This window comes from Copidosoma floridanum, unplaced genomic scaffold (assembly GCF_036245765.1).
Source record: "Copidosoma floridanum isolate Cflo_tuat_1 unplaced genomic scaffold, Cflo_Japanese_pri ptg000001l, whole genome shotgun sequence".
Taxonomy (NCBI): Eukaryota; Metazoa; Arthropoda; class Insecta; order Hymenoptera; family Encyrtidae; genus Copidosoma; species Copidosoma floridanum.
The window spans coordinates 20,081,500-20,095,960 of record NW_028321878.1 but is presented as its reverse complement, the minus strand read 5'-3'; the positions used below and the strand labels follow the sequence as shown (position 1 = coordinate 20,095,960).

The following is a 14,461-nucleotide window of genomic DNA, read 5'->3' as shown; positions in this document are numbered from 1 at the left end:
CGGACTATTTAGAAATGCATTGTCCGAATATAGGGGTTTTGAGACTGAATCTTTATAATTATTTTAAACAATGATCACACGGTCACAAAGAACTTTTTTTTTTTTAAGTGACAGAAAAATTACTTTACTATCTATATATCAACCGTCTTTTTCGCAAAAACAGCTAATTTCTTTGTGAATTTAGAAATAGTGGATTACCTACAATTATGTGTCCGAATAGGGGGTACTTTACCTTACTAAAGGTATCTAATTCTTCTTAAGATGCAGTCCATTCGCTTAAATATTCACAGCTTTTTTTGTAAAACTTCATGGCTAAAATTTTGACTGATCCTTCGTCAATACCAATACCATCCTTTTTTGGCAAAGTATGAACTTAGTATAATAGAAAATGAGTACTTTGTTATTTAGTCTAACTGATAGAAAAAAATACAGTTACAGTTTTGAGCTGGGATCTTAAAAAAATGTTTTTAATATTTTCAGTCACTTTTGAATGCTTAAAAAATTGTTTTTCAGTGGCTCATACATTTTAAAATTTTTTTCAAGGCAGGCATACGGTCAAGCTATCTGGACTTGCTATAACCAAGAATTTTTTGTTATTCAATGTCTGTTTTACAGCAAAACTCCTTCAGTGCTTCTTCACGAACTGTGTAAATGTAAAAAAATGAATAAATTTTTACAATTATACATTGAAAGTTTATACATAACCCATCTGCAGCTGATTTTATGGCGTTGTGAATGATATAGGCTCCATACCTAATTCCTATGTTAATGTATCTTTTTTTTCTGCTAAATACTCAGTTATCAACTCTGATTCTCATTTTATACTGAGACAATTTATCAATAATCAGCTGTGTAATATTTAGTGACATCTTAAGCTCTGTAAAAAGTCTATCATTCTGTAGAGACACTGCTTAAACCATCCATCTTATGTTTAGAATAAAACCTAAATATTTAAAATATATTACCAAAAATCAGAACAATTTCGTCAAGCTGACATGAATTCTAGCTATTGTTTAAGATAACAATAATAACAATACTCTCTAAAGCTAGATGAGCCGAATAAGTCAATATTGATTCGAACTTTAGAGAGTAATGTATTTGATAAACAGCGATTTATTACTAATGATATTTTTATAATAAAATTAAAGAATTCTCAAAAATCCCTATGTAAATACTAAAATAAGGTTACTATTGTTCAATCAGTTGGAGAACTCTTTGTCAACTTACGAACCCCATGCTTGCATCATCGTCTACTCGATAGTATCTCGTGCCAGCTTCCAAATGGCTGAGGAAATGCTCAACTACCTTTGGCGCGAGCACTACACTCAAGAGCGTTCTGTTATTCTTGTTGGCAACAAGTCTGACCTTGCTAGAAGTCGTGCCATTACCACAAATGGTGAGCCGTTTATATTTTATGAGCCTTATACTTTTTGTATTGTTTTTTCCTATTTTCTGTTTAAATTTTTTAACAATAGTACATAATAATTTATCAGTTGACTCGAACAAAATATTTACGTTCGTCTGGCATCATTATGTATGCTTATGATTGGACTACAAAGTAAGGCACTCAAGAAGATTTAATAAATCATAATAGTAATAAATAAAGTATAATTGTTAAAACCTTAAGTCAAAAATATACGTATAATAATGCAAACAATCCGTGGCATTAATACTTATTTGAAAAAATTTGGGAAACACTTATAATATCCCTCTTCAAAACTTGTATGATACGCTAACTAATGAAATATTATATTTTTTTAAACTTATTTTTAGAGTAGATAAGCCTTATTTAAGTTCTGAAATACCAGTTTGAAAAAATATCTTAAAAAATATTAAGAATCAATTGGATTCAAAGATACCCTAAGGTCTATGTATCTTTATAACTGGTTATTCTTGAGTAGCATATTTTATCTTATAAACATTTTTCACTGTAGAGGGCAAGCAGCTGGCAACATCACGGGAGTGCAAGTTCATTGAGTCATCAAGTGGCATCAAGCACAATGTTGACGAGCTTCTCGTTGGTGTGCTTAAGCAGATAAGGTTACGTGAGTCGCGCGACCGCAAGCTCCGTCGACGGGGTAGCAAGTTCAAGGTGCTCTCGAAGCTACATGACAGCAAGACCGCTCTTAGTCTCAATCTGGCGCGTGATATCCTCAGTAAGATATGCCTAAATGACAACAAGAGTAAAAGCTGTGAAAACCTACATGTTTTGTGAATCAGGGGTAGAAGCCCCGTCTTGCCTTCTTTCTTTTTTTCTATCTCTATTTATTTTTATTTCTGTCTATGATAGAAAATTGGGAAAAGCTACGGGTTTTTTATGTAACTTTTTGACCATACACTAAATATGTACTCTAGCATTCTGCAAGAAATGGCAATCATTTACCGAAACATCGTTTTCACGTAGTTTCTTAAGTTAGATTAGGAATGAAAAAAGTTATTTATATAAGTCTTCACCTGAGTGTGCTTATAAAATACAAGAATTTCAGACTGTCTAGTCACTCTTTGGGATTGATTGTAAGTTTGTTTATAAAATGTACCTCGAAGAGAATGTTAATCATGGTTTCAGATGAGATTTCTAATGAGAAGTATGCTGTAAATGTAAAGGATGAATATTGAGAATACAAGAGTCACTTCTTTTTTTATAAATAAACCATAGTTTAATGCAAAAAATTTATTTTTCGAGATTTCCACTGTAAAATGACATAATAAGTGTAGTATTTTTACTTAAACTTTAATTATACTGAAGTAATGATATTTCTGTAACAATTTAGAAAGGACTATCCGTTTATAGAACGTGACATTAATGTAGAGAAGTTATGAAAGCAATAGTGGTTAATTAATTTTCATTTACAATAAATTAAATTAAAACAAACTGGATTGACATAAGATAGAGCTACAAAATGTCAAATTAGTTTTTAAAGACTTACTGTGAAATTTACTATTAATAAACACACATAGGTATGTACAAAATATGTTAATACTGTTTTCTAATTTATTTATACAGCTTTCTTGTAAGATTCACATATGTATGTCTGAAATTTAAAAAATTTTTTTGTGAAATTAATGTAACAAAAAAAAGAGTCTCCATAGTATCTATGATACTTTAATACTGTATGATATGAAGAATTTAATAGTAAATGTTTTATTGCACAGCTGGAAACTTAATTAACATTGTTTATTGTTACAAATTTATGAATCACGCTTAGCTTTCAGTAACAAGAAAATAGAATGTGCGACGACTGTCAAACTAGATGTACAAAAATGTTAATTAGAAGCAGGAAGTAAGGAAAAAAAAATAAATTGGATTAATTATTGTGTCTGCTATAAGAATTCTCATGGATTTGTACACGTGATTAATAGTGGGTGATTTTCCATCGCACAAGAAATTACTTAGTTATCGGATTGTAGAGTCAATTTATTAGGAGCTTTGTTTGAAATGGTTAAAAAATGAGACGTTTGAAATTGTAAATGTATTCTTTTTTTTTTAATATATGTGAGAAGTATACTTCACCTTCAAATGAGACAAAATACTGTTTACACTCTATGTAAAAAAAGTTTGCACTTAATCAATTAATCAACCTCATAGAATTAAAAATGTGTCGTTTGTTTATGCTATAAATGAAATTTGTATAAGTCTGTTACTTAACAATTTTGTTATCACTTAATGCACTGAATAATGTGTAAAATACTTTCTTTCTCAGTTTTATTACAATCGACAGGTGATTCTGTAAATTGTGTGTAAAAAAAATTTAGCCTAATAAAATGAAAAACAGCATACAATCAGACAAATCTGCTTATTTATATATGGTTTTCGTAAAAGTGTTGCAGTTTAAAATAAGTATTAAATTTTTACAAGTTTAAATGCTTATTTGCATAAAGAACATAAAATATGTACATATATATCACTTTACTTATAGAAGACTACGTCACTTTTTCTGTTTTTTTTTTTTATTTGTCAGGTATATGATAGGAGTTCAGTAACCCCCTAAGGCAGGTGAATAGGCGATTTTCTATTTCTCCGAAGAACAACAATCAGCTCTGTGATCAATGGAGTAGTCTCGCAAATAATATTCCTGAAAGAATTGTTTTTTTTCTCGATCAAAACATTCAGATATTTTACTATGAGTTTTCACTGAGAAAATAATATGTGCCACTAAAGAAATAGTTGTGAACAGTAAAAATGAAGTAATAAAAAAACTTCCAGATTTTGTAGCTATTCAAACGAAAAATCAAATGAGATTCTAAAAATATCGAACTTGTACTCTCAAAAATATTATAATAAATACATCAGTATAGCATGCATACCGGTTTGATATATGTAATTTTAGTATTTTCCGTCTTTGGCTTATCCAAGATACATTGTGTGGAGCACCCTCATGTATTGATACGTAACGTAAAATATATTCAGGTTATCATAGTACTTAAAAATTTTGTGTTCATTCTTGACACTTCTTAGAATAAAACAAATTTGAATTAGATGGTTGAAAACTTAAACAGGACCGCAGGTTGACAAAATTTTTGAATCGGATCCTAATTACCTGTAAAATTAAAAAAAATGTATGATAGCACTGAAAAGTAGCGTACCATTCCAACGATATAAAATATTTGTTGCCCTAGAAAAGTCTTAGTTTGTTACGTTATAATATATGTGAAGAGCCAATTGTTAAGGCTGTAAATATTTACAGCTGATAAAAAATATATAATTTTTCGAGAAACTCGATACACAATAATCATTGGTATGTTACTGGCACATTCGTTGTCTGGCACTGAAATTAACGGTCCTTGAAAAATATCAGCAATTAATGTCACATAAGGCTATAATTCAGGTTTTAGTTTTGAGCTTTTTTAAGATCTCTTTACTTGGAAAATATTATTTACAAAGTTATAATTTTATTGCCATACCGTGTTCCAAACCAACATCAGGTGTTAAGCAGTATGCACCAAAATTAAAAACCCTTTTATGGGGCGCATAATAAAGTAATAATAACAATAATAGTAACGATAATGATAATTATAACAACAAAATAATATAAAAACGATACCATAACAGATGACTCTAGTAATATCAATCAATATAAAAGGCTATACAAAAGCTCCCTTATTATTACAAATATTTTGGATCTTGTGGGGATGATATTTAATTCGTTTCAAAACAAATTATCAATGCATATGTAAGCTTTGACTCAATCACCTTCCTGCACACGCTTTCCAGAAAGGCCACAAGCCTTCATGCAGGCTTTGACTCATTTACCTTCCTGCACGTCGCTAGCCCTCGCTCTGACTCACTTTCACTCTCTCCACTATACCCGCATCCCTAGAACCTGCTCACAAGTGCACGACCCAAGGTATTACGAATGAACTGTGAACTCACCTGGACTCATCGTCTAAGGAGGGGACAACCACCTGCCGATTCTCCTGCGTCATTTCAACCGGTAGCACGAGAAGGTCCGCAGTAAGAACAACACTAGCCTACCAATCTATGATACCCGAGACTTTACCGCAAAAACACTCTCAGCTTTTGCCTTCCACAAGAGAGAGTCTTCAATTATCGTTGTCAGCTGAGTTTTATTTAAGTGTGCAAAAGGTCGTCAACGTCAGATCAATGGTCCGTAGAATCCATACAGGGAGATCCCCCTCTTGATAATTTTAATGACATTATAATAATTAATAAACTATGAACTGATCGTTCTGAGGACAGCACAGACCCCTCTTTAAATAATATAAACACAAGCTCAGTGACAGGCAGTACTCACAACGATCAATCAAAATCAGCTGTAAAATCTAACAATACATTGAAGATCGCATACAAGAAAGTTAACGACCTAAGTAATTTAATCCTTGAATTTAATGGCAGGAAAATACCAATTGAAATTTTTATCAAAGAATATCGAACCGTGGAGAATTATGTTGACGCTGAAGAAAAAGATCTTCTTATGCAAACCATTCAGACTAAAATTGCTGGAGACACTGGAGGAATATTTTAGGATGCTATGATTGGTTTGGCCGGAATTAGTGAAGGGCTTGTTAAAACGCTAGGTCGAATTGAATTAAAAATAAATAATGTAAAAACTTCCGGGCACGTAGTGCTTAGTGACTTTCCTATATCCTACAACGGGATACTGGGCATCGACTTTTTGGAAACACATTAAGTTATTTAGAAAAGGAAAACAGCGATCTGCGGGAGGTGAATGTGAAAAACAAATACAACACAGTATTATATTTTTCTTATTGATGTATATTTGGCGACGTTTCGCTGGCCGGTGTGCCAGCCTCATCAGGCTAAAGCTAAAAATACAAAAAACGCAATTTTCTACATATCGACCATCAATAATGGAAGGTGCTGAAAACATTGAATTTCCACATTAAGTTATTATTTCATTTTCGGAAAAGAAGGTGACACTTGGGTTAAATCAATTTACGGATTTTCTTATTCATCATGATACTTTTCTACTTCCTACTCGAACTCAAACCGTATGTAAAATTCAAATTAGTAATAGTAAGAAGTCTGATGGATACCTGCCAAGGCTAGAGGCCGTACCTAGTATTTTTGGGGGGTGAATGCTTAGTAAAAAACATTAATGGGCACGCACACGTCGTTATTACCAGTAGTTCAACAGAAAATATCAATTTGATTATACTCCAATTTTATTAGAAGCTTATTATAGCACGCTCATTTCTGTCCGCACTATTGAAAGGAGTTCAGATGCACAACAACAAGTTAACATACAGAGAAAAATATTCATGGCAGTACAAGAACTAAATGAAGATGGACTAAATGAGGAGGAAAGAGATCATGTAATTCACTTGACATCACTATTTCCATATCAATTCCATTTACCTGGTGATAAATTAAGCAAACCATACACAATTAACTATCGAATTTCCACGACTGATAACGTATCTATTAATATAAAACAATATTGTTATCCTCCTCATTTACACAATGAAATTCAAGATAAAATGCTGGACTTTATAAAAAATGAAATAATCGGATAATCGGACTTCCCTTATATTTCTCAAGTTTGGATAGTTCCGCAAGAAATCTGATTCAGATGGAAAGGAACGATGGCGATTAGCTATCGAGTTTCAGGCCTCGAATGAAAAAACCATTGCACCCTCGTACCCGTTGTCTAATATAACCAAAATCGTTGATTAATTAGAAGGCTGTAAATATTTCTCCACTTTGACCTGGCCTCTGGCTTCCATCACGTACCCATCGATCAAGATGATGCACCAAATACCGCCTTTTCAACTCCATTCCAACACCTGCAGTTTAAACGTAAGGCCATGGACCTTAAGAGAGCCCCTGCAAGTTTTTAAGCTCCGATGAATAAAATTTTGTGGTGTTCAGGGTGTAGAATCGTTTGTATACATAGATGAGATTGTAATCTATGCAGTTTTGCTCCAAGAGTGATAGAAGTAGCTTATTTAAATCATATTTTTTCAGAGAAGGGAGTCAGGCCAGACCCCAATAAAGTTTGCTTGGTGGCTAAATTTCTACGTCCAAAAACGTAAAAAATATTTAACAACTTTTGGGATTAATAGAGTATGACTGACGTTTTATTTCAGAATTTTCTGAACTGGCTTAACTTTTAACTTGCTCATATGAATACGATTATACTGTCATTCACGAAGCCGGGAAAATAAATTTCAACGCTGACGTGCTGTTACGAAATCCGATCTTGATGATTGTCCCTTCAGATTCCTATAAAGCACCATATGAGACGATAATTAAACATGTAGTCCTAATTAACAACACAGAACCACATCCTCATCGTTCCTCTTCCAAATCCACCAGATCCAATACCCCTATATACCGACGAGACTGATACAGAAACCGACATATCTTATACAGAAACTCCTGACGTATACCAACTGATACACATGAACAACAGACTAGGGTCTATTTTTACTCGTATAGTGACGATATCAGATTCGGAAGGCTTGCCGAATCCAGCGCCGGTGTGTGGGACACCATCGGAGTCCAGTTTGCAAGGTCAGGTCATAGAACTCAAAAATATACAGTTAGAAAATAAAAAAGAAAGACAGGAGATAAAAAGCGCTTGTGCCAATGGTTTCCTCCTTGAACCCAAGCCAGCACAGCTAGGAAATGACTAAGAAACGTTAAAAAAAATGAGAGAAAGGGGCTGTGTATACGGTTTACTCCTGATATACAAGCTGGTACAGAAGCCCTCAGGCAATATGCCTCTGGTATTCAGATCACCAACTCGGAGAAAACAAAGAAATAAAAAAGAAAGAGATGCCTCTACTCAGAGAAACCAATGGAATGCCCTTGAAGACATACCTAAGAATACAAGAAAAAAAGATTTAAAGGATTGTAGACGGGCGACGGGTGACAAAAAGGTGAGAGTTGACAGTGATAGGCACGACGACGACAATACTGCAGTTGTACTGTTTATAGAGTACGTTAAGTTTTCAAGAGACCAATTGTTAATGAGAAAGAACATTATCGCTTATTTCATGTCAATAGACTTCAGAGACAAGACTTCCCTTTGTAAATAATTAAAGGACTTACAAATAATTAATGATGATTAAATGATGCTTCAGAATCCCGGGATTGGTACCATAATACAGACAAAATTGGATAACGTTCGATGAATCTTTTCACTATTTGTAAAATATTAAGCTGTAGAAATACTCTCTATCATGTACGTTATTGATTGTTTGAAACGACTAAAAGACACCTAGATAAAATTTAAAATCGTGACGGTAAGTTTTGCCAAGATAGGAGATGGGCTTGACAAACTACATTCGTTACCTATAGAATATGCGTTAAGAGATGACTGGAATCAAGACGACTTAAGACTGACCATATGTACCGGAGAGGTTACTATTTCTCTTCATGACGAGGAATTACTAGCGAAGCACACGACTATCTCATTGGGGGGATATAAAGGGATAGCAAAAACCTATAGTAGAATATGCGAAAAATATTATTGGGATAGAAAGAAGGAAGATATATCTGAGTACGTACGAACATGCATAGAGTGCCAAAGAAAGAAATTAGTTCGCGTGAAAACAAAGCTCCTTATGACTATCACGACCACTCCTGAGGAAGACTTTAAAGTGATTGAAATAGACATAGTAGGTAGACTCTCTATCACCACTGTCAGAAATCAATATATATTAACTACCCAATGTAACTTGACTAAATATTCCAACGCCCTCTCTTTGCCCGACGCAACAGCCAAATCAGTAGCTAATCACTTTACCTAAAAATTTATTTACCGATTTGGCAGCCCAAAAGTTATAAAAATCGATCTAGAATCTAACGTTCAGAGTCAATTAACGACACGCATTAAAAAACTTTATAAAATCAACCAATAAAAGTCAGCTGCTTTTTGACCATAGTCTCAATTGAAAGAAGCCATTATTCATTGCTAGAGTAATTGAAACTGTACACAGATTAAAGCGATTGGGATGCATGGCTAAAATTCAAGCTATTTTCTTACAATACCTCTATTCATTCTAGCCACAGGTTTACTCCTCACAAGCTAATATTTGGACATAAGGCACGGCTCCCTTCGGAATTTAAGGGAAAAAAAAAAAAAAAGATTAACCCGGAATACCTTGATGAATTCTTGGGTAATCTAAACTGTACACAACACATGGCCAGAGAAAAACTCATAAAAACCAAGGAAAGATCAAAGTTGTATTATGATCAAAAAGCGAACGTAAACCAGTGGACAGTGGGTGTTTGGGTACCCAAGTAGTCACGCTCGCAACTATCACATACGATCCCACACTTATTCCTTGTCCATATTTAATACCCAAAATATAATTGTATATAGAAAACTAAGAAAAACCATCCTGTAAAATAGGTAATCCTTGTTGTCAACCTCCGTACGTGTAACATCGTTTGTGTATTTCTCACAATAGTGCGTATTTTGTATTTTTAGCTTTAGCCTGATGAGGCTGGCATACCGGTCAGTGAAACATCCCTAAATACACATCAATAAGGAAATTATAATACTGTGTTGTATTTGTTTTTCACATTCCCCTCTAACAGATTGTTGTTTTCCGTTTCTACATATCGACCATTGATAATGAAAGGCGCTCAAAATATTGATTTTCTTCATACCTTGAGTCTACGATCTGAAAACAACTCGGACGTAAGACCGCACTTCTTCCAACACATCACACGGGAGTATGGGTCATCGACCTTGAACGTTTTAAAACGTTGGAAGGACCTTCACGCGAATTTTAGATGGGAACAAGAAACTTCACATTGAGTGTCTAAGATATTGCTTTGAATCTTTAATTTAAAGTGAGATGGACAAAACTGAAAAAGAGAATACTAACACATAATCCGATGTCAAACCAATGCTCCAGGTGGGATACTGAATCAGCTGTTTAAGTGCTCAGAAAGAAATAGATACAACGGTAATTCCAAACTTGAAAAAATGTATTGCTCCATTGTACTCAGAAGTGATGAAAGAGTTAGTAGCGCTTATTAAGAAAACAAAAACGCTGACACGACTGACGAAGCTTATAATTTATATTTAAATATTTTAAATAGTGTCGGATCTATCAATATTAACTAAATCACTCCACTTAAATAAATACACAAATAAGTCAATATGTAAATGTATTTTACTAATGCTTATTGTTTTATTCCATACAAAAATATTTGTACTAACACTGCAATACTTAAATAGCACACCCTTAATTTTCTTTATAGTCTGAAGAGGTGCATAAAATGCTCTTAAGTTTTTTACAATTTTCTGTAATGCTAAACATTCTATTTATTATTGAAATTAAATCTATATTTTTTTTGTTTTACTTATACATAATCTTTTTTAAAATACTGATTTTTTGAGTACTGATTTTCTTTGATTAGTTTGTTTACAGTAGTGAATTTAAGAGTTATTAAATAAAGTATTGAAGAAGTCTTGACTTTAAAATTTCTAACTTTAACAAAAACTTAAAATTCTAAAAAATTAAAGTCCTGAATTTTTTTTTATAATCTTTATGCATTATTCGCTATATTAAATTATATTCAATAGAATACAATAGATTTATCACAATAACGACTTTCAATTCGCATGTATTAATGATGTTTATCTTTAAATTTGTTTAGTTTCATTAGTAAATTTAGATAAGAAATCGTACTGTAATGTAATGGATAAGATAACTTAAATAACATAAAAAAAAACTATATAAAAAATAGTGAAGTCAGTGGATGCTATTATTGACAGCCATGAAATAATTTGTTAAACTGAACAATTCTAAAAAACTTCTAACAAATCTTTGATGGATGGGCGTTCTTAATATGTATAATTAAAACAACAAGGTTAAATTAGTTTTACGAATTCCGGCACTCCATCCACCACTGGTAATTTTTTTTAGAACGAAGTTCTTTATGTTGCGTTACTCGGGGGGCTGGAATTTTAAAACCGACAGATTTTTTTTTTTTTTGAAACGAAAGTGGTTTCACCCGAAGTCTTTTCCTCTCAAGTTTCTCCCCTTAGGGGCCGTCCATTAATTACGTAAACACATTTTTTCTTAATTTTGACCTCCCCACCCCCCCCACGTAAACTACAATAATATTTTGAAACTCCCCCCCACCCCTTATAGTAAACATAATAAAGGTAAATATAATCAAAACTTGAATAAAAAAGTAAGAAAAATATTTAAATTAATGAGTTAATTTATTTATTCACTTCGTAAAGCATACAAATATAATAATAAAATGTAATATTACAAAAGGGTGGTAAGTTTACAACGACGCTTGTAATACCAGAGTACGACTGACGTTTCGGCAGTACTTTTACAAATACAGTAGTGACTTTACAAAATCGTTTGTAAAATTACGGTGCGCTTGTATAAGTACAACTGCAGTAGTAAAAATAACACTTGGATAGTAAGTTTACTAATGATAAAGGGCGTGACTTATACCTTCTGTAGTATTTTTTGAAATGAAATTGTAAATGGATAAATAAATTCAGTCTACAGTGAGAATAAAGAACAAAATTTTATTACGATTAACAACAATCTGAAAATTGTTTTACAATTTTTCGGGAAAAGGGTTACAAATCGTTATGAAAAATAAATTTTTTTTTTTTTTTTTCTTCTGAATCTTATTTTGTATTGATAACTTTAACGTAAAACTTTTTTGTTAATGTCTTACAATCTACTGAGACGTTAAATAAAATAAAAACTTTTTTGGTTTGATCACATCTCATCGATTTTGCTAATCACAATCGGTTTCTTAAACATATAATGGCTTTGGAAACTGTCAAAACAATATGAGTGAATCTTGCCTAATTATTTTTACAATCTGTAACTATCCTAAAACTAGTATTTGTAATAAAAATTTTGATAAAATTATTTTGATTTTTGGCATGTAAATTTAAATGTAAATGTAAATTACAATCAGTTTATAATTAAATTTTTTTAATCATCAAATTCCAAAAAATTTGTTACCATATTGCTTATATAAGTAGATTCAATTGTAATTTTTGGTTTGATTCAATTTTTTTTTTCGGGGCAAATTAATCCCAATCACGATTTAGTTTATAACTATAATAAAAAAATTTAAATATTAGAGTAACAATAGAACTATTCGTTATTACAATCTGTACATTAACTTCAATTATTTTAACCTTACTTTTGAAACTGTAATTCGCTAGTTTGCAAACAATAACTGAAAGAACGAAACTTACATTGCGATATCGACGAATATCACTAATAAACTGAAAACCAAGAGCAGCTGCAAGCCTGCGATAGCACTTCGTGGTGTTTTGTTAAATCTTGTAAAAGTTGTTTTATACTTACTTTTGTCTTCGCAATATGTACATTCACAATGCGCAGCCTCTGTGCCTCGTGCCGTTTACGTACCGTTAGCTTATTTTACAAAAAGATTGTAAACTTACTATTACGCAGTATTAAAATTACTAAGGAAGTTGTAAAATGGACTACAATCTGACTTGTATATTTACTACATTTAATATGGGTTGCAGTTCTGTCCAACATAAAATCTAATGAAATTACAAAAATTTTGTACAACTACGAAAATTTTTGTAATTTTGCAAAAAAAATTTTACTTTTACATTATTTCATTTAGTAAATTTTTACAATTCGCTAGTAAAGCTTTTTTACTGTGTAGAACGAATACTTGCCGGGTGTCAATTGATCTTACGATGAAACCTTGTATTAGAAATATGAATCGTGGGAAAGACAAAATCATTTATGTCGAATTTCTGATGATTACGTAAAATAATTCGAATGCCCCCCCCCCGTACGTTATCTATAATAAACAAATAACATACTCCCCCCCCCCAAGGTGTTTACGTAATTAATGGACGGCCCCTTACCCCGTCCTCCTCACCTACTGTTCTCTAAACACTTGCCCTCTCCCCACTATAAATGTATATCTGCCAACCGTGCCGTGTTACTCTTCTGCACACCTTTACCCACCATTCCCCCTCACACTCTAAAGCCATTAATTTTTAAACAAATTTTAATTTTGTTTTCTCACAATAATTTTTATTTGACTTTGAATTTTTTTCTTTTACAATTCTAAAAAAAAAAAAAAAAAAAAAAAAAATTTCCAACTAAGAGATTTGAACCCTCGACCTCCTGCACATTAGTCCAGTACCTTACCCACTCTGCTACGAGCGCTGCCGACTATGGAAACTCGGTTTCTTGTATTTATGGTGTGGTTCGTAACTATAACATTCCATTTTTAAATGTATTCACTGATAATACATTCAATCATGTATTTGTTTTCTAAATAATACATCTAAAAAAAAAAAAAAAAAAAAAATTAAAATAAACATGTAGAATAGAGTTGAAGAACGTATCAACTGAAGAACGTATCAATGGTTTTTAAAGGCGCTTATTTCGAATTCGACAGACAAATTATGTTACATTATCACATAATTATATAAATAAAGTAATTCATTAAATCAATTATAAATGAATTATGTAAGATCATTATATAAACATATTTCGAGTTTCATATCATTTTAATGGTTTTTAAGGGCACTTATTTTAAATTTGATAAACAAATAATGGCACAATGTCATTGAGTGATTATATAAAAATAAAACAAAAATCGCATTAATGAGCTATAAAATCGCAAAAAAATAAGTGAAAAAAAAAAATTTCAAAAAACAATTAATGAAATGAAATATGAAAATAAAATGAAATAAAATTACAAAAGACATAAATGAATACAATGGAATGAAAAAAAATAAAATAAAAAAGAGAATGAAAAAAAAAAGATTAAAAATGAAAATAAAAACAGAAATTAAATAAAGGAAATACAAAAAATTAAAAAAAAATGTAATAAAATGAAATATGAAAAAAAAATAAAACAAGAAATGAAAAAAAAAAATAAAACAAGAAACAAAGAAAAAAATAAAACAAGATATTGAAAAAAAAAAAAAAAAAAGGAAAAAATTATAAAGGAAATTAAAACAACAAACCAGGGGGT

The 14,461-nt window shown here is 31.8% G+C and overlaps 1 protein-coding gene across 1 annotated transcript in view; it reads left to right on the top strand.

The window, feature by feature from the left end:
• The window catches only part of LOC106642751 (Rad, Gem/Kir family member 2), an 88,896-nt gene extending 86,538 nt beyond the window's left edge, over nt 1-2,358 (top strand). Inside the window, exons 7-8 of the mRNA XM_014357610.2 lie at nt 1,204-1,396; nt 1,935-2,358. Coding sequence (XP_014213096.2) covers nt 1,204-1,396; nt 1,935-2,215 — 474 coding nt within the window. The 3' untranslated portion in view covers nt 2,216-2,358. The remainder of the gene's footprint in view (nt 1-1,203; nt 1,397-1,934) is intronic.
• The last annotated feature ends 12,103 nt before the right edge of the window (nt 2,359-14,461 follow it).